The 20,392-nt window shown below is 47.8% G+C and overlaps 1 protein-coding gene across 10 annotated transcripts in view; it reads right to left on the bottom strand.

Annotated features, from left to right (window-relative positions):
• The window catches only part of CLEC16A (C-type lectin domain containing 16A), a 210,485-nt gene extending 191,409 nt beyond the window's left edge, over positions 1 to 19,076 (bottom strand). For 7 of the 10 annotated variants that reach the window (XR_010836636.1, XM_059036137.2, XM_059036134.2 and 4 more), the window contains exons 1-3: positions 18,782 to 19,076; positions 6,110 to 6,238; positions 1,430 to 1,563 (exon numbers count right to left, since the gene is read on the bottom strand). Coding sequence is in view for 9 of the 10 variants with exons in the window: in XM_059036137.2 (XP_058892120.1) it covers positions 1,430 to 1,563; positions 6,110 to 6,238; positions 18,782 to 18,861 (343 nt within the window). In the remaining variant the exon portion in view is untranslated. Of the gene's footprint in view, positions 1 to 1,429; positions 1,564 to 6,109; positions 6,239 to 12,174; positions 12,313 to 18,781 lie in introns of all 10 variants that reach the window. The other 3 variants (XM_067013945.1, XM_067013942.1, XM_067013941.1) reach the window with 3 other exon arrangements.
• Between the last annotated feature and the right edge of the window lie 1,316 nt (positions 19,077 to 20,392).

Below are 20,392 nucleotides of genomic sequence, written 5' to 3'. Positions count from 1 at the left end.
TGAGTCAACTCACAGACATGGGGAAGCGTAAGGAGAGTCTCCTGGGACAGCAGCACCACCTAGTGGCCATCAGCCTGCAGCTCTTTCCTATCCCTCCCTCCTTCCTCCTCAGGAGGAATGTCACCATCTCTACCTCTCTCCACCCATCAGAAACTTTTTAAACCTGTCTTGGGGACCTCGAGCCTGCCTGTGGCATAGACATTCCATCACTTGTCTTCTCTTTCCTGCCTCCTTCAGGCAGGGCCTGGGGCTTGGTGCAGTCATCTTGGAATAATAAAGCTCATGATCAAGCCCGGAGGATTAGGAACTAAACCAGGGTTTCTAACCCTCGGCATTGTTGACATTTTGGGCTAACTAATCCTTTACTGTTGGGGGCTGTCCTGTGTGTTGTAGGATGTTTAACAGCATCCCTGGTCTCTACCCACTAGATGCCAGTAGCACCCACCCCCCAGGAATGTCTCCAGACACTGACAAATGTCCACTGGGAGCACAGTCACCCCCAGCTGAGGACCACTGAGCTAGCTCACCTGGGCTGAAACCCCTTCTCAATTCCTGCCTTGCTAGAGCTGTCACCTGGGGCCAGTGACTCAAACTCTCTAGGTGTTAAATGAGGGCACTGACAGCACCTGCCTTGCAGGTTGGTTGTTTCAGAGAAGAGCCGGGGGCGGGAAGAGGCTCCGAGTCACACCCTCGTCAGTCAGGCGGTGGGACTGAAGCAGGCAGGTCAGGGGCCAAAGCCACGCCCTTGCATGCTCCTTGGCCACGTTCTTCCTCACCCTGCTGCTTCCATTGCTTATTCTGTTGGCCTTCGGCGACCCAAGCTCTTTAATAACAGGTTACAAAGAAGAAATGCAAACACCCCCAGAACCACTCAGCAGAGGGGAGCCCTCTCTTAGCTCTTCACAGCACCCTACCACGCAGGGGGGAAAAAATGGCATTAGGGAGTGAACTGTGTGCCCCCAAAATTCATATGCTGAAACCGTAACCCTCACCATGACTGTATTTGGAGATGCATCCTTTCAGGAGGTAATTAAGGTTAAATGAGGTCATAGGGTGGGGCCCTGATCCATCCGAGAAGACTGGTGTCCTTCTAAGAAAAGGAAGAGACACCAGAACCCTCCCTCTCTCCATGTGCACAGAAGAAAGAACACGTGAGGACACAAAGAGAATGTGGCCATTTGCAAACCAGGAAGAGAGGCCTCACCAGAAACCCTGATGGCACCATGATCTTCGACTTCCAGCCTGCAGAACTGTGAGAAAATAAATTTCTGTCATCTAAGCTGCCCAGCCTGGGTATTTTGCTATGGCAGCCCAAGCACACCAAGACACACAGTAAGCACAGACATTCAAACAGCAACATGAGCTCCACGGCAAATGACACGCAGCTGACACTCAGAGGTGTGGAGGCAAGTGTCAGGACAGTCCTTACAAAGTGAGGTCTCGTGACTGATATTCTCAAAGAGGATGTTCAAGGTCTGCAACAGCTGAACGCACACATAGCGGCCTGACTTCTGCCGCAGGATGTTCAAGAAGAAGACGAACATGTTCTTCTCCAGGAAGAAGCTGGGGAGAGAATGGGAAAGCGTCAGTGGTCTGCTTCTACACATGGAAATGCATGTCGTCCTCTGGTTGCACGCCCAGCACACGCGTGTGCAGCCCAACAAAGGCATCCGCAGAGCAGCCACATCACACCACCCGTGGCCTCGGCTTCTGCGATACCCAGCTCCCACGATGCTGTCCTCCATCAAGAAAAACGCGACCTTTCAGACTCTCTTCCCGGAATGTGAGAACAGTGCTGACTCTGGGAATCAGTGATTTCTGACAGAGTGGGAAAGCTCTTTCCCGACGAAATGATTACACAGTGACCTATCTACACTTGTAAACCCAACAAGTAGCATTTTCCATCCAATATTTTATAAGCTTAGTTTTCCTCACTAAGCCTCTTTTCTTTGCTTTCATAGCTTTGAGTGCTCACCAACAACCTGGGAACCAGAGTAATTCCCTACAAAGGGGTAAGATGATGCTGAATATTAAAGGAGTTTGGGTTTCTCAATTAACAAGTTTGTCGTTTCCACATCTAGGGTATGAGAACTGGAAGGAAAGAGAAGGTGCTAATGTGGTCATGGGACCCCAGCTGGTCCCCAAGTCTGCTTTGCCTTTCTTGTCCTGGACGGGACATTTGTCTACATGCAGCCTGGGGACACTGACTTTGGGAGGCACACATTGGCTCTTTTAGTCTTGAAATGCAGACCCCCTAATGCCTGTCTTTAAAGGAAGAACATGACGCTTCTAGTCTGGTGTTCTCTGTATTCACACTAAGACCAGATAATATCTCATCTGGGATTCTCAGAACAATTCCTGGCAGTCCCGTGGGTCTGTTGGTTGACTCAGTGTTGGGTCTCCCTCTTTCCTCTGCTGTCAAGTGGCAGGAACATGGGCCTGGCACTTGCTCAGTGCTGCAGATCTTCTGTTTGAATCCATGAGAGGGTAAATGAATAAATAAATATGACCTTAAAGAGATCTCTAAATTATTTTCCAACTCTGATTCTAGGAGCCCGTGTGCCTACAAATGCCATCCATGTTGATCCCCAGAATATTTCATTCATTGGACCTATCGTGTCTTCCTTTGCGGCAGGTTGTACAAAGCGCTGACTCCCAAGTATCACCCAACAAGCTCACTGCAGCCCAAGACCGACTTGGGAATTTGTTAAAATGCTTGTACCTACATCTTGCCCAGGGGTAGATTCTGTAGGTCTAGTGTGAAATCCAGGAGCCTGGATTTTTAAAACTCCCTAGGGTAGTAAGTGTCTCCTTGGAAAAGTGGCTAATTCTAGGGCTGGGGCAGATAAAATGCAAGATGAGCCTGGAGCACCTCAGAGTACCAGAAAGTAAGGAAGTGCTCCAAAAACCAAAAGAATGGGGCTGAGTCAAAGGGACACAGGAAGCAACCTGAAAGAGCTCCTAGTGCCTGAAGCTGGACCAATGCCAGCAAAAAAATAAATAACGTAGTATTGGATTATAATCCAGAGGATAAAATAAATATCCATGAGACCATATTGATATACATGTGCCTTGCAGATATTGTGTTTTTTTTAACAAATTGAAGGTTTGTAGTGACCTTGTGTTGAGCAAGTCTATTGGCACCATTTTCCCAACAGCATTATTTTTTTATTTTTTATTTTTTATTTTTTTGCGGTACGCGGGCCTCTCACTGTTGTGGTCTCTCCCGTTGCGGAGCACAGGCTCTGGACGCGCAGGCTCAGCGGCCATGGCTCACGGGCCCAGCCGCTCCGCGGCATGTGGGATATTCCCGGACCGGGACACGAACCTGTGTCCCCTGCATCGGCAGGCGGATTCTCAACCACTGCGCCACCAGGGAAGCCCCAACAGCATTATTTTTAAACTGAGGTATGTACATTGTTTCTCAGACACAATGCTATTGGACACTTAACAGACTACAGTACAGTGTAAACATAACTTTTATATACATTGGGACACCAAAAAAATTCGTGTAACTCGCTTTACTGCAATATTCACCTTATGGCGGTGGCCTGGAACCAAACCTGCAAGATCTTCAAGGGACGCATATAAATAAATGATTGAATAGATAAAAAAATGAGGAGAAGAGACAAATCTTCCATGAAGAAGAATTTCACACAGTGTATGTAGATACTCCCCCCTTTAAGAAGGTGGAGCTTAATTCCCATGCCCCCAACGTCCAGGTGGGCTGAACTTAGCAACTCACTTTTGGAGACTACTGTAGGGGAGGGGGAAAGAGTAACTTTAAAGTAAAAAAGCCTGGCAGACACCACCTGAGCCAAGTGATCAGGTTAACCTCTCCAGGAATCATGTGGATATCAGGAATGGTGACATTCTGGGATGGGAAGGATACTTCCCCTCTGTGACACTCTTCCCCAAAATTCCCAGGCTAATCGGGAGAGAAACCCAGATTGGGGGACATTCTACAGGACAGCTGGTCAGTACTTCTCAAATCTATCAAAGTCATAAAAAACAATAGAAGACTAAAAAACTGTCACAGATCACAGGACACTGGGGAGACGTGACAACTAAAATGACTGTGGGTGCCTAGATTGGTATCCTGGAGCAGAAAGACAATGTTGATGGAAAAACTGGTAAATTCCAAATCAAGTCTGGAGTTGATGTAATGGTGATGTTTTAACAAATGCACTCTAGTCATATAAGATATTAACAGGGAAATGGCGTGAGGGGTAAATTGGAACTTTCTGTACAATCTAAATCTAAAATTATCCCCAAACTTAAAAATGGATTAAAAACAAGTTCTCAAAAAAAAAAAAAAAAAACAAGTTCTCTTGGGGCCTCTGTGGGGCAGTGATTTAAGAATAACTGGGCCTCTAAGAGCTCGGTGGTTTTTCTAAGATGACAGATGGACTCGTCCATTCTAGTAAAGGTGACGCGGTTTCTAATCTTTAACCTAAGGGTCTTTCTCATTTCCATAAACAGATATCGAGCAACCAACAAATAGTAAATTCCCTATGGATCCTGAAAGGCAACTAGTCCCGTTTATAAGCAACACCTATTTATTAGTCGTGTTTTCCCTTGGGGAACTCAGCCAGTGTCACAGGTCTGCAATTTTAAACAATTTGCATTTTCCACAAGTAGCTCCATATTAGCTAACCTCACTGACGAAAATATAGAGCTAGCCAGAAAATCAGAATATCGAATAAGAAGCCAGGTTGGAAATGGAACACCTGTATTTGTTTTCAATGGGTTTTTTAAGTGGCCTCAACACTTATAATTGAGATTTTATATAAAAATAAAATCTGTGTTTGGTGGTTGTCATAACCCCAATCCTTCTGCACTCAGACGCTGGGACAGGTCTGTTGAGGAAAGTAGTTCGTGGGTTACAGCCTTTGCTTTTTAACTGTCCAATAGGGACACCTTTTTAAAAAAATGTATAAATTTATTTAGTTATTTATATTTTATTTTTGGCTGCATTGGGTCTTCATTGCTGCACGCGGGCTTTCTCCAGTTGCAGCGAGCGGGGGCTACTCTTAGTTGCGGAGCATGGGCTCTAGGCATGTGGGCTTCAGTAGTTGTGGCTCGTGGGCTCCAGAGAGCAGGCTCAGTAGTTGTGGCGCACGGGCTTAGTTGCTCCGTGCCATGTGGAATCTTCCTGGACCAGGGCTCGAACCTGTGTCCCTGGCATTGGCAGGCGGATTCTTAACCACTGCGCCACCAAGGAAGTCCCAATAGGGACACCTTTTAAAATGATCATTTGCTAACATTTCTTGAGCGCCTAACTCTGTATCAGGCACTGGGCAGGGAACTTGCTCTCTCTCACTTAAAGATGAGCAAACTGAGGTGGGCCTGAGACTCTTCACCTCGGAAGTATGAGAGTAAGGAGGGGTTTCCTCCATGGGCTCTAGGTGTGAGCCGCTGCTTCTCCACTTACCAGCTGTTCGACCTTGAGCATAAAAAGGGGTGGGGATGAGGATAAGGATGGGGATGGGGAAGGGGATGGGGATAAAGATGGTGATGGTTCTCTACCCTCGGGTAGTTGGGAGACTTAGAAGGATTATCTCATCAAGAACTCAGCACTGTGGCCACCCATCAGTAAACACAATCAATGTTAGCCATAGTCTCTCCACCCGGGGAAGGGTCTTTTCAGTTCACTTAGAATCTAACTACCCAAGACATTTTCTCCTTTCTTTGGGGGAGATAATCAGACATTACTTGGAAAATTATCCATGATATTTTCAGATTTTTCTAGGGACACTGTTTTCCAGAACTTTCCCATTTTCAGCAGGCATTTTTACAGTGTTTCAAGGACATTTGAGAGAGACAGAGAGACAGAGACAGAGAGAGAGACAGAGAGAGAGAGAGACAGAGAGAGAGAGAGAGAGAGAGAGAGAGAGAGAGAGAGAGAGGGAGAGAGGGAGGGAGGGAGGGAGGGAGGGAGAGGGAGAGGGAGAGGGAGAGGGAGAGGGAGAGGGAGAGAGACAGTTATCTGTGCAGGACCAAATTGGCATCAAATCCTGACATCATCAGGAATGACTCATGGTACACATTTAGAAAAATATTCAAAGGAAGAAGAAGACTCAAAAAACAAAAAACCAGAAACACTTACTCAAATACAGAGCTGTCATTCTGATCCCCCCAGATCAGAATCTCGGTGATGGATCGGATGGTCTCCACCAGCAGGTTCCTGTTCTGTTCTGTGACGGTGGTGTTTTTGGTCAAAACGTGGTACAGATACCTGAGAGAAAGGAAAAGAAAAGAGAACTAAAGGTTACCAGTTGAAATGTAAGCCAAGCTCAGTGACCATTAGCAACACTTTAGGGACAATTTGGCTGTGCTTTTTACAGACACAGTTGTTAGCACAATTCCCATTCAGAAGAGACATATAACTCACCACCCAAGAAAAATGGCAGACAATGCTTCAAAGTGTTAAATAACCAGACACACACCAACCCAAACTGAGGCAAGACTGTCAAGCTTTTGAAGACAGCCATCCTCAAACTCCAGTGTGTGCGAGAGAATGACCTGGAGAGCTGGACAAAGCGGGGCCACAGAGCCCACCGGAGACTCAGATTTAGCAGCACTGAGGGAAGAACAGGCATCGGACTTTTTCACTCTCCTGGGTGATTCTGACGCTGGCAGAGCAAGTGGAGACACACGGCTCAGTGCCAAAAGCCTAAGATCCACTGCCTGGCTGATGCAGAGATCAGACGTGGAGTCACACAGCAGGGAGGGTGGTCCCAGAGCCAGTGGCTGGGGTGCAAATCAGGTGCCTTCATGATCACCCTTGGAATGCCCTTAATCCCCCATGAAGCACAGAACTGATGGCTCAGATGAAGTAGGTGGCTTGCAGTTCAAGGGCACAGCTCTTATTTGCTGTGTACAGAGTAAAGTGAAGTGGGTTTGAGAGGCGATGGCCATGTATTCAGTACTTCACCCACCTGAATGTGCAGGGACAGGCGGGCCCGGCCTAGTCCTCAAGGCCCTCTGCCGCTGGTAAGAGCAAGCCAAAGAATCGCAGAGGCCACTCCTGAGCAGTGTGGGGGCTTAGCAGCCTGGCTGATGCCCCGGGAGTGCCACCTGGCATGTTTTGTTTTGTTTTGTTTTGTTTTGTTTTGCGGTACGCGGGCCTCTCACTGTTGTGGCCTCTCCCGTTGCGGAGCACAGGCTCCGGACGCGCAGGCTCAGTGGCCATGGCTCACGGGCCCAGCCGCTCTGCGGCATGTGGGATCTTCCCGGACCGGGGCACGAACCTGTGTCCCCTGCATCAGCAGGCGGACTCTCAACCCTTGCGCCACCAGGGAAGCCCCTGGCATGGTTTTAAGAGTTTCTCCAGGGCTGGCAGACTGAGGCAACTTCAGCTTGGGAAGAAGGAAAAGGGGACAGCAAGAGGGAGCGACTCAGGAGGAGTCACTTCCCGACTTCTTTTCTGGCCACCTTCAATTTGGGGGTGGGGGACTGGTGAGAGAAAGGCAGGGAAATCTCTAAAAATGGGTAGGATGTAAAGAGGTCGAATCTTGCAAATGGAACCACAGGGGCCATCTGCGGCTTTAGGGGGTTTTAGTTATTAGTGCTTGTGCTGTTTGTCTAAAGACATACTATAATCAGTTTTTTAATCATTTAGTTAATCTAATTAAATAAAATTACATGCAACTTTTAACATGCAATAACTAGCACAGCTCTCCTAAAACAGAACTCTCCAGCACCTGTGCCCAAATCCACCGGCAGGGCCGTGTGTGTGAGGGGGGGGGAGGTGAGGCCAGTGGTCCCCTGTGATTAGGTGACTCCACAGCACTGACCCACCCTGGGATGAATCCAGGGGACCCACTCGTGAATCTGTCTCTATCTTGCCTCGAGTGCCTCTTCCTCAAACGGCTCAAAGAGCAGAGTTTTTCAAATTGTGGTTCACAGGCATCTTGCATCAGAATCACCTGCTTAAGTTGCAGATTCTGGCTTCCTACCCCGGACTCCCAGAATCTGAGCAGGGCCCCAAATCTGCATTTTGAAGGAGCTCCCACTCTCGTTTCAGAGCCACGGCATCACTCACGCCATGGCCGTCAGTGACACCGCCTGTGCAGTGCACAGCACGCCCCCCACCTGCTGTGACAGGCGTTGTTGGCAACATGGGGAGAGGAGGATTCTCCCCACTCTGGTGCTTCCTTCTGCGTAGAGGACAACATGCATTATCACCTCACTATCACACTCCTGGCCCAAGAGGCAGCAGCCTGGGTAAGTGGGTCTGCTCTGAAGAGCCCCAATAGGGATAGGAGAGGTTAAAATCTTGACGATCAGCCCTGACTTCTATTCACTGTGCTTTCTGCCTGGAATACCCTTGCTGCCCTGACCAGCCAGCAAACTCTTACTCGTATGTCAAAACCCAGCTCAGGCATCTCTTGGTGAAGCCTTCTCTCTGGCACCTCTGTGCCCATATGCATTTGCCGCAGCACAGACCACCCTGATTGGCAATGATCTGCCTCCTTTACTAGACCTGAGCTCCTCAAGGTCAGCAACATCATCTTATTGATCTTGGTGACCCCAAAAGACTCCAGAATGTCTGGAACACAGTAGGTGCTAAATAAATGCTGAATGGGGGAAGGGTGGGGGACCATCTCCATGAATATGAGGTAGATCAGGGCATACAAGACCGAACATAGTCAAGGAGCCAAATGCCAAACACAGCACGTAGTGGAACAGAGCAGTAGTGAAGAGTTCAAACATTTGGAGTCCAATAGACAGACCTGGGCTTGATTCCTGGCCCTGTCTCTTCCTATGAGTGGCCTTAGACAAGGCACTTCACCTCTCTGGGCCTCAGCTTCTACAACCATCAAGGCCTCCTTGCTGGATTGTTCCAGATATTTGATGTGATACCACATAGAAAGAGCTGAGCATGGTGCCTGGCACACAGTAAGCGCTCAACGGATGCAGGGCTAGCTGCTACTACTATTATTATAAGGTGGTTGTTATGAGGGGTGCTGTTATTAAAATCATTATTAAATTATACAAAGAATATTCCAAGAAGGTAGGAAGGAGAGATCAGGCTGGATCCAAACAGTCATGAAAAGAGGACTTCACTGCAGGAGTTATGGGAAGGTCCAGAGAAACCAGAGCAGGAAGTAGAACGTTTGGTATTAACTGGGTAATGTCAAGCAAGTTACTTAATCTCTGTACCTCTGTTATCTCACCTGTAAAATGGGAGCGGCAATAGCAACCTAAATACTTTAGTACCTACCTGTCATGGTGTCGTTAGGAACAAACAAGTAAAAAGGTAGATAACTAACCTGGCAGTTCCCACGGATGACACAAGTGCCAGCTATTACTGTTACCATTGCCTTCACTAAATAACCCCTCAAAAAAATTCTAGTAACTATGAGGAGGCCCTTACAGACAAATCCAGGAGAAGGGCAGGGTGTTAAGTCTTGAAAACAAGATTCTAGGCGCTCCCACGTGTGGTGCATGGCCTGCATGCCTGGCCCTGTGTGCAGGCCTTCCTGTGACCCTCATACTCGCAGTAACCTGGGGCCTGGGGCCGTGCACATCACTAGCACGGCACAGGCCAGGACAGGAACTGAGGGACGCTCAGCAGCTCATCTGCAGCCAAAGGGCAGAGGCTGGCTCAGAGGGCTCCAGCCAATCCTCCACCTCAGCAGGGCTTGCTGCGCTCTGCCTTTCTCAGTGGCGCCATCTGCTGGCACGTGGTGATGCCGCGCCAGGGTTTCACCGCATGACCACGCATGAAGTTCGGTGTCTTTTCACATGTTCAGAGCCATTTAAATATCTACTTTTGTGAGGTGTCTGTGCAAGTTTTTTGCCCATTTTTTCTAGGTAGAGAACCTTTTTTCTTATTAATTTGATGGAGTTTATGCATTCTGAATACAAATCCTTTACTGGATATACCTATGGCAAACATTTTCTCTTAATGTGGCTTGCCTTTTCACTCTCTTTACAGTGATCTTTTGAAGTGCAAAAGTTCCTAATTTTAATGCGGTCCAGTTTATCAGTCTTTCCCTTGGATAGTGTTTTTTGTATCAACCTTAAGACATCCTTACCTAAGGTCATGAAGAAATGCTGTTTTCTTCTTCTAAAAAGTTACTATTTTACCTCTCACATTTTGACTTAGAGTACATTTGAAACTCATTTTTGTGTATTGTGTAAGATACTGGCCAAAGTTCATTTTTTCCATATGGCTATCTAGTTGATTCAGCATCATTTACTGAAAAGGTCCTCATTTCTCCAAAACACACCGATGTCACTGTTGCCATTAATCAGGTGACCACGCATGGGACTCTTTCTGGATGCTCTAGTTCCACCGATCTATTTGTTTACCTCTGTGCCAACACCATGCTGTCTGATCACTGCAGTTTTATAATAAATCTTGCAATGTGATAACGTAAGTCTTCCAACTTCTTTCCTTCTGTTTTTTTTATTATTATTATATTGACTATTCTTGGCTCTTTGAATTTCCAAATATATTTTAAAATCACCTTCTCAATTTCCACAAAAATATCTGCTAAGATTTCCTTAAAAATTGCCCTAAACCTATAGCTAAATATGGAGAGAACTGACATCTTTTGGAGAGTGTAACATGATGACATTTACATTTCCTTCAAGGTTTGCTGGATAGGGGGCTTGCACATCTTTTGTGAGATTTATTCCTAGGTATTTGATGGGTTTTTTGATGCTGTTGTAAATGGGAGTGTTTAAAAATACTCATTTTCTAAATGTTTGTTGTTGGTAGATGGAAACACCCGCTAGATCTCAAGCTCTAAATTCCCACTGCACTGGCTCATCTTTTCGCCCTCACAATGCCCGAGCACACTGTTTTAGGTAATCTTTTTGGAAGAGACCCTCAATATATGCTTGCTTAAATGTAGTGGGGGGAAAAAAAGAAAGAAAGCTGAATAAAGATTAATATTTTAATGCTGCATCTAATTCCAGGGCTTTGGAAGATCAAGTAATTCAACTACCTCAGAGACACTAATATAGTTTAATAACTTTCTGGTTTTAAACGTAACACTCATTTTAGAAAGGTTGGAAACCTCAACAACCACAAAAAAGAGAAATGGCAATTGTCAATCATGCCACTGCCCAGAGATGACCACTGCTGGAGTTGCAATCTATTTCCTTGGGTCTTTTTCTTTGCTATGGATATTAACATAGTTGAGCTCATGCTGTATGTCCATTACCATGCCCATCTTTCTTCCCACCTCTGGCTAAAATAAAAGCATTTTTGTTATTGGCAACTGTTCTCGAGCATCAGTAGTGACTACGCAGTACACCACTGAAAGGACGGCACAGCAGTTCCTGGGCATTAGACTCCTAATTGTTCAGATGATCAACAAGCTAACAACAGCCATCTCTATATGCAAGGCTGTGTTCCCTATCTAGATAAGATTCCAAGGACAGTGACAGATTTTTCTCTTACAATGATAATAACTGTTACAACGATAACATTTTCTCTCAAACTCTATGTGTGTACATTTTTACCATCATCACCATCAAAACAGTTGCAGCCTCCTGGGCTTCCCTGGTGGTGCAGTGGTTGGGAGCCTGCCTGCCAATGCAGGGGATACGGGTTCAAGGCCTGGTCCGGGAAGATCCCACATGCCACAGAGCAACTAAGCCTGTGCGCCACAACTACTAAGCCTGTGCTCTAGAGCCCGCAAGCCTAGAGCCCATGCTCCACAACAAAGAGAGGTCACTGCCATGAGAAGCCCACGCACCACAGCGAAGAGTGGCCCCCGCTTGTTGCAACTAGAAAAAGCCTGCGTGTAGCAATGAAAACCCAACGCAGCCAAAATTAATTAATTAATTTTTAAAAATAAATAAAAATAAAAACAGTTGCAGTCTCCTATTGCCAGGCCCTGTTCTGAATGCTTCAGATGTGTTCACTCATTAAACCCTTACAACAATACTGCAGGGCTGATGATCTGGGGAGCTGAGGCTCTGGGAGGCTAGGACCCATCCAGAGTCCCAACACAAGGACAGGGGACCCAGGCAGTAACCCCTTGCTTGTAATCATTATAGTATAGAAGATGCAAACAATGAGTTAAACGCTTTTATTAGCCAAGCATTTCCATGAAGTTATGAATGCCTAGCACACAAGACAACCAAATAAACAAAATGAAAAGGCATGACAACACGTATCAGATCTCAAGATAAGTGCTTATCACTGACCCTTATTCCACTTCATTGGAAGAGAGCCGGCATTATCATACCTCCAGAGGAAGTTCTGCAGAACGTAGAATCCCAATTTCATACTCTTGCACATAAGCAAACTTTACTTTGAGAGACAAGCTTAGGAGTTTGAAACGCCTGGAAACAGAAAAACTGCAGCCTGTTACCAACGTGCAACCAACACATTAGAGGCTCATCACCAAGGACTACGGACTGTAAACAAATCCCTCCTCCACAGACTCTGCTTTCTCAAGGGACTCACTTATTTCACAAGTTAAACCATTACAGTTAATAATAATTATGTCCACTTCAGAGACAGACATACTAAATTCAAATTCATACAAGTTTTATGACTTGTATCATGTCTCTTAGGATGCTCCCATTGGAAGATACTGAAACATGCGCAAGCTAGAGTGCGAGGAAGGACAGGGCCTAGGGGGGGTGGAAATCCACTCCCCCAAAGCACATCCCCCAAATAACAATGTCTGGGGTGAGGGGACACGGAGCCTGTGTCTGTGTGGCCTCCTCAGCACTAGGGAAGACACCTCCCAGAGGGTCCTACTCTGTGTCCTGAAAACCTCCATTTGGTCAGGATCCAGCCCTCTGGCCAGCAGGACAAGGAGAAGCTCCAGGCAGGGTGGAATCAGACTAGAAGACTAGCAAAAGGTGTTAAAGGCGGTGCCTGATGAATCACCCTGAAAGATGTCAAACTGGGCCAGCGAGTTAAGGCCCGGACTGAGATGCTGGGGAGCCGGCAATTACGGCGAGATTGCCGTAGCAGGGCTTTCAGCCCTAGAAAAAGTCACAGTTTTGGCACAGGCGCTGTGCCCAAACTGGCAAGAGCAAACTGCTGTTAAGAAAAATCAGGCCAGGGGCTTCCCTGGTGGCGCAGTGGTTGAGAATCCGCCTGCCGATGCAGGGGACACGGGTTCGTACCCCGGTCCGGGAAGATCCCACATGCCGTGGAGCGGCTGGGCCCGTGAGCCATGGCCGCTGGGCCTGCATGTCCAGAGCCTGTGCTCCGCAACGGGAGAGGCCACAACAGTGAGAGGCCCACGTACCGCAAAAAAAAAAAAAAAAAAAAGAAAAAAAAAAGAAAAGTCAGGCCAGAACTTGCCTCTTTCGTTCATCCTATGACGAATTCTTGTTGATCTTTTACTGCGTGCTAGGCCTTATACTGGTATCTGACAATTTCCACGTGAACAAGCCACCCAGGCCTCTGTCCTCACAAAGCTTACATTCAAATTTGGGAGAAGCAAACAAACATATACTCAAGTAAGACCATTTCTGATAGCGAAAGGGCATGCCTGAGGAACACTGGCCAGCTTCCTGGGGATCTAACTCACAGGTGGGATGAAGCTTGAAGAGCCCAGAGCACCTACCAGCTGGTCTAACTCTTTGGTGATGAGAAGACCTTATGATAACATGTTGAGTGAGATGGTGGGAGCAAGAACAGGAGAAGTTACAGATGACAGTAAAACTTCTTGTTGGCTTAAGTCACCAGGGCAATTTTTATGAAAGAATTGTTTAGGTTTGTTTCGTTTTGTTTTGTTTTTCGTGGCCATGCCACGCAGCTTGTGGGATCTTAGTTCCCGGACCAGAGATTGAACCCGGGCCATCGCAGTGAAAGTGCTGAGTCCTAACCACTGGACTGCCAGGGAATTCCCAAGAATTGGTATTTTAAGGATACAGCTCTCTCATCTGGAGAGAGCACAGATGCAGACAGGTGAGGTGTGTGCAACAGTGAGTGAGAGAAGGACCATCAACGTGAAATGGCACAAGAAACACCCCTGGGTTACTGCAGGCACTACCTTCCTGTACTATAAGACAGAAGCAGCCCCTGAGGGGATGCTCCTCCAATCCACTCTCCAAACTTCGGCCAGACCACAGCACACGACTCCCCACTGTTCTCAGCCTAGTGTCCAAATTCCTCAACAGGATTTACAAGGCCCAATGGGACCAAGGCTCTGTGACCTCTCCCACCTCATGGCTCTGCTCTCGGGCCCTACACAACCCCTTGCCCTGTGTCTGTCTCCTGCAGGCTTCTCAAACCCTTTTTCCTCTGCCTGCAGCATCCCCCCTTCCAGCCTGCCCCCTACTGCCTGTAGCAACCACTCATCCTTTATGTCTCCATGTAAATGGGTGTCTGCCCACCAAGGATGCTCCTGGCTCCCCAGCTGGGGTTAGAGGGTCTTCATCTGTGCTTCCAAATTTAGATGGGTGGGAACAGTCTGGAGTGCTCTGATGGCCTGGGGGAACTTTAGACTTGACATTATGGATGCCTCGGACTCACTATGAGTGATACAATGAATATAATACTCTAAGAAAATGAATCTGGCGATACTGTACCCCGAGCTCTAAAAATAATCAGTGCTATCTTAGGCAAAAGTTGAATATACCAAGAGTAGGTGAACGTCTGCCTGCTGGGTATACATTCCTCTTCTCCCTAATTTTCCTAAGCTGAACCATCCCTTTCTCTCATTCTCTGTCCACTAGCTTGGAAGGAGTTGATGCCACCCTGACTCCAGGGCAGGGCCACTTAGAGTACCCCATACCCCCCTGTCACAGTGACTAGCTCAGGGGCGGGCATGAGACCCCAGGATGGTTCAATGGTGCTCATTTCTGGACTTCTGCTGGCAATATTAAGAAAAGAAGCTCTCTTTTTCCCAGGGGTTACTAAGCTGATATGATGTAAGCCTGGAGCATGCTGAGAATGACACCAACCCAGAAGGAAGTGGAGACAAGAACTGGAAAGAAGCACATACAGACAACTTCGTCTGAACACTGAGACTCAGCCATGGCTTAGCTAGGACAGCCTGTTCAGTGGCAAGAGCCAATCCGTTCCATTTGGGGCTTAAGGCAATTCCAGCTGGGCTTCTGTCACTTAAAACCAAGAACCTTGACCCATACACAAAGGCGATTAGAATTAAGGCAACAACACAACCCAACACGAAGCAGTTTGTGGACTCGCAGTCCCTAGTGAAGGTGATGCTTCAGTAGCGATCAGGCAATTCCATCAGTCAAGGTTTCTGCTTGTCAATGTCACAGCCTTGCCACTAGTCTGGGCAATAAACCACCCATGATGTGTAGCAAATGACCTCTTACTATTTCAATCTGCCTCAACTAAATCACTAACTCCATTCAGTAGACAGAGACCACAGTACACAGCTTCCCGTTATTTAGCAAAAGTAAAACCCTGTCTTACAGGAAGATTTCTTTCCAGTTTGAAAGCAGGAAATGTTATGAATAATGCGGTTCAAAAAGGGTTTCCAGCTCTCCTCTCTGTACTATCTTCTCAATTGTTCTGTAAATCTCAAACTGTTCTTAACAGTAAAGTCTATTTAGAAAAAAAAAAAAAAAAAAAAGAAGGAAGAGGGTTCCCAGATGCTTTGTGTGCTCCCCTCCTAAAACTGTCAATTCTAAATTCGTTTAAATATCTTCATCTCTCCTCTCTACCCACACTGCCCTAGGTCAGGGCAACAGTGTATTAGGAACTGTCACTTGTCACTGGTAGAGTGACCAATTAGTACTGGCTGCCCAGGACTTTACCAGTTTTAGCACTGAAAGTCCCACGTCCTGGGAAACCCCTTAGTCCCAGGCGCCCCGCAATGGTTTGTGGCCCTCTGTATCAGAGGAAGCCCAAACCCTGTTCTACCTCCAGCCTTGTGTCCCATAACTACCAGCCCCACCTTGACACTCCACAAACCCCAGGGCCACCCCACACCCCGCTGCTCCACATGGTGGCTCCTGCTCATCCTTGACAACTCTGCTCTGGTTGCCTCCCCCACAGAGCTTTCAAGAAGGTTCCCACAGAGCCCTGAACCTACGGTGACCCCAGCACTTATCATACCACAGTCACTGGCTCTATGGCTATCTCCCCCACCAGCCGGTGAGCTCCCTCAGGGAATGGGCTGTTCTGTGCCCAAGCATTGGGGTGGGCACTAGCTGTTTATGGCACTCTTTCCCAAGTCACTTTGGGATCTTCTAAGCTCCCCTCCAACACACAAATCGCCAGGTTCTTCAGGCTACAGTATGGATTCAGCTGATCCGCCAGATCCAGGGCAGGTAGCTCTGGTTTCCAAAAAGCACCCAACAGCAGTGTGACCTAGACAATGAACCTGGGCAGTTCCCAGGATACTTCAAAGGAACCTGAGAACCTTTGCCATTCCCTGGCTGGGCAGAGGGCGAAGATGGCCATTGGGCAGTGAGACTCAGCCAAGTTGAAAGTCTTCCCAAACTGACTTTTAGGAAATTTTACTCAAAAAGACAGTGTAGGGCTTCCCTGGTGGCGCGGTGGTTGGGAGTCCGCCTGCCGATGCAGGGGACGTGGGTTCATGCCCCGATCCGGGAGGATCCCACGTGCCGCGGAGCGGCTGGGCCCGTGAGCCATGGCTGCTGGGTCTGCGCGTCCGGAGCCTGTGCTCCGCGATGGGAGAGGCCAAGGCAGTGAGAGGCCCACGTACCACAAAAAAAAAAAAAAAAAAAAAAAAAAGACAGTGTAAAGAGTGCAAACACTGAAGTCAAATCCTGGCTTTGACACTTTTCAGCTGTTGTCACCTTGGGCAAGTGACTGAACCTCTTTGGACCTTAATTTCCAGTCTAAAAAATGGAAACAATAATATTTCTGACAACTCCTAAGACTTGTGAGGACTAAAGGAAATAACACACAGGAATTCCTTAACAAGGAATGCATTCAATAATTATCAAAATGCATTGAAAATGCATTCAATAATTACTAAAGTAATTTTAAAGGGCTAGAGTCAGGCAGAGTTAGGTGAGAGCTTGCAGGTACCTGGATGTTGGCAGCAGGCCCAACCTCCTTTAGATATCCCTCCTCCCCTTCTGGGCCTCATCCACCCACTCTCTAAATTCCTGAAATCTCTAAGCCTCTCCCTTTCCCGTCCAGCTGCCCTCCCATTTAAGATTCCTGCTTCCCTACATAGCCCCGTGCTTGCCCTAGGCCTCTCTCCTCCCCATGTCCTCTCTCATCACTACCCCCAAAAAACCATTCCTTATTACATAATGATCCCTCCTGCTGCCCACTCTTTGAGACCCACAAACATTTATTAAACACCTGCTCCATGCTAGAAAGGACACAGCTGAGAAGTACAGCACCGCTACACCCAGCCAAATGAGAAGCCCCCATCTAACTTCCCTCCCACCAACACTTTCCAGGGGCCCTTGTCTTCCTACTGTTCCCTGCCTGCCCTCTCCATCCTTCTTTCCCATTAGTAATCCTGGGAGCTCCTTCTGGAAATCAGCCAGTTTCTTACCACCAAAGGTTTGCTTACTTCCCCACTCTCTCCCCCCACCCCTCAATACTATATTTTCCTCCCTGAAGTCATTCCCTCTTCAAAGGTCTCTATTTTCCTTCACCTCCAACCCCCGCCCCCGCAAAAAAAATCCTAGGCTCTGCCTGCATGCTCTGCACCTCTCCCCAATTCATTAATTGTTTTCATTCTTTAAGTATCTATTGAGCTCCTCTGGTGTGCGAGGCTCAGAGCTAGATGCTGGGAATACAGCTTTGCGCAAAACAAGCCGTCTCTACCCTCCTGGAGGTACCAGTTTAGTAGCAAACAGAAAAGCAGTAAAAAGAAAAAACAAAAACACAGGATAATTGCAGATAGTGGAGATTCATCAAATGAATGAAATCAAGAGAAAGATCTAACAGAAAGGAATTGAGGCAGGGGAGGCACTTTAGGTAGGGTGGTCTGGGAAGGCCTTGCCCAGCTGATAAACAGTTACCATGATTGGCCACCAACTGTATAACAGACACTGGATCGATCTCTTTCCACGCACAATATTACTGAATCCTTGCACAATGTTCACCATCCCCATTTGCAGACGAGGAATCAGAGGCTCAGAGAGGTGAAACAATTTGTCCAAGGTCACACAGCCATTAAATGGTGGAATCAGGATTTGAATGCCAGTCTGACTGCAAAGCCATTCTGTGTACTCCTGCTTTCCAGGACCACCTTTGCCACCTGCCTCCCTCGGAGCTCTACTTCTGACGCTGTAGACTCCCCTATAGTTTGTTTTTTTAATTATTGTCCTTTATTGAGCACTTGTAGAAGCTTCCAGCTTTACGTACATTCTCTGACCCTACCCTCAAAACAACCGTAGAAAGCAGGTGCTCTCACTATATCCATTTTACAACTGAGGAAACTGAGGCCTAAATTCATACACTTAAGATCAAACCCACATCTGTCTGACTTCAGGATCCAGACCTCTGACTCGTAAGCTGTCCAGCCTAAGAAGTACCACCCCGGGGAAGCTTGGTGCCCATCGTCCGGCCCCAGCAAGAACGAAGTCTGCATCCGTAAACCGAAATCTCATCCCCTTACTTTACAGATGGGGATACTGAGACTCTGAGAAGCGGAGCGACTTGCCCAAGGTCACACAGAGAGGAGCTACGGGGTCAGGGTTCGAACCCAGGCGCCCTAAGTCCAGAGCCCTAGCGTTTAACCACCGCACAGCCTTTCCCGAGAGCCTCTCTCGGCCCTCCGCCTCCGCTCTCACACTTCCCAGAGCCCCCGGCCAGGGGCTATGCGCCTCCATCCCCAAGTCCAGCCCCGCGGCCTCCCCCTTCTGCCCCCAGTACACTCACTTGAGGTGGTCCAAGGAGTGGATATTGCGGGAAGACTTGCCATGGCCCCCGCCCACCCAGCTCCGCGAGCGGCCAAACATGTCGGCGGCCCCAGCCAGTCGCTTGCCTCACGGTCTCATGCCCAAGCGGCCGAGCGGCCCGGCACCCGCGGCGGCGGCACAAGCGGAGGAGGCAGCGGCGGAGGTGCTGGAGAGACTGCCGAGCACCTTCCCCCTCCCCGGCCCACAGTCCAGCACTGACATTCATCCGGAACCGGCCCTTCGACCGCCGCGCTTTACGGCGCCGTCACGAGGAACGCTGGGAAATGCAGTTCGTCCGTGAGGCCCCCGCTGACAAGACTCTGTGAAGGAACTACAAGGCCCGGCGTGCATCACGCAACTTCAGGCCAGCGGCCTTGGAAAAGAGGCGGAGCGAGAGGAGGACAGTCCGCCGTATCTTAGGGATAGGCGGGAATGGGAAACCTATGGGCGGAGCCCTGAGAAATGAATCCGTGAAGATTGGGGAATAAAAGTTACCACAATATTAACAGTTACTACCTTTATGATAAGAATAAGAATAGCCGTTGCTTGGCATATGCCGCGTGCCACTGCCCTAAGCGCTATACATTGTTATTTAATTCTCACAACATCCCTGTGAGGTGGGTACTGCTATTATCCGCATTTTACCCAGGAGGAAACTGAATCACAGAGGGATTGACTTGCCCAAGGTCATACAGTTAATAAGCGGTAGACCCAAGGTTCAAACCCAGGCACCCTTATTTTTATGCCCCAACAAACGAGAAACTTCACAAAATCGGTAACGTCCTGGTTTGTCCTCACAGCCTTTTTCTTTTTCTACTTCAATTAAAAAATAAATATTGAAAGGCCTTCAAGGAACAATGTACCAAAACTGAATGCCCTGTGCTTTCAGAGGATTTCTCTGATCTTCGCCGAAAATCCATTCCATTTCCAAAACAACCACACTTATAAAAATAAGGCAACACCCAGCTTCCTACACCAGCCAAGAAGATGTATCTAAATTTCTCTCCTGGATCGGGAGTGGGCGATACTGCCCTGTTCACCATTCATTCATTTCTACACCTCACAGTTATCTAAGGTCTACTGTGTCCCATTAACTGTGCCCAGGACAGAATTGGGCTAAGGGTCAATATTCTCCCCAGTGCCTAGCACAAGGTTTGGCATATAATAAGTGTTCAACAAATATTGTCAGAGTGAATAAATGAATGAATGAAGATTTGTTTCACCTTCAGCAGTTGGAGGGTTAATGGTTTGCTGTGTAATTCACCTAAAGGGGCAAGAGACAGTCATGGAGAAAAAAGGGCAGGTTCTGGCCTCCAAACACACACAGGCCCAGCAGCTTCCAGGGTCCTCCTGTTTCTCTGGGCCAGTTTCCTCATCTGCAAAAATGAGTAACATACACTTCCCCATCTGGCTCCAATTAAGCAATGCCTGTAGAGCACCCAGCTCAGCGTGGCCTGAGATTTAAAGGTCTGTGGACTGCTTTGGGAACCACCTTGGGCAAAATCAGTCTCCTGAAGGACGTACAGGGGTTACCCCTGAGGTAGGGGAATCAGCGAGTGGAAGAGACTCACTTTTCTGTGTACTTCTTGGT

This window comes from Kogia breviceps, chromosome 14 (genome assembly GCF_026419965.1).
Source record: "Kogia breviceps isolate mKogBre1 chromosome 14, mKogBre1 haplotype 1, whole genome shotgun sequence".
Taxonomy (NCBI): domain Eukaryota; kingdom Metazoa; phylum Chordata; class Mammalia; order Artiodactyla; family Physeteridae; genus Kogia; species Kogia breviceps.
Note: the sequence above shows the minus strand (reverse complement) of the source record. Positions and strands in the feature narration are given on the sequence as shown.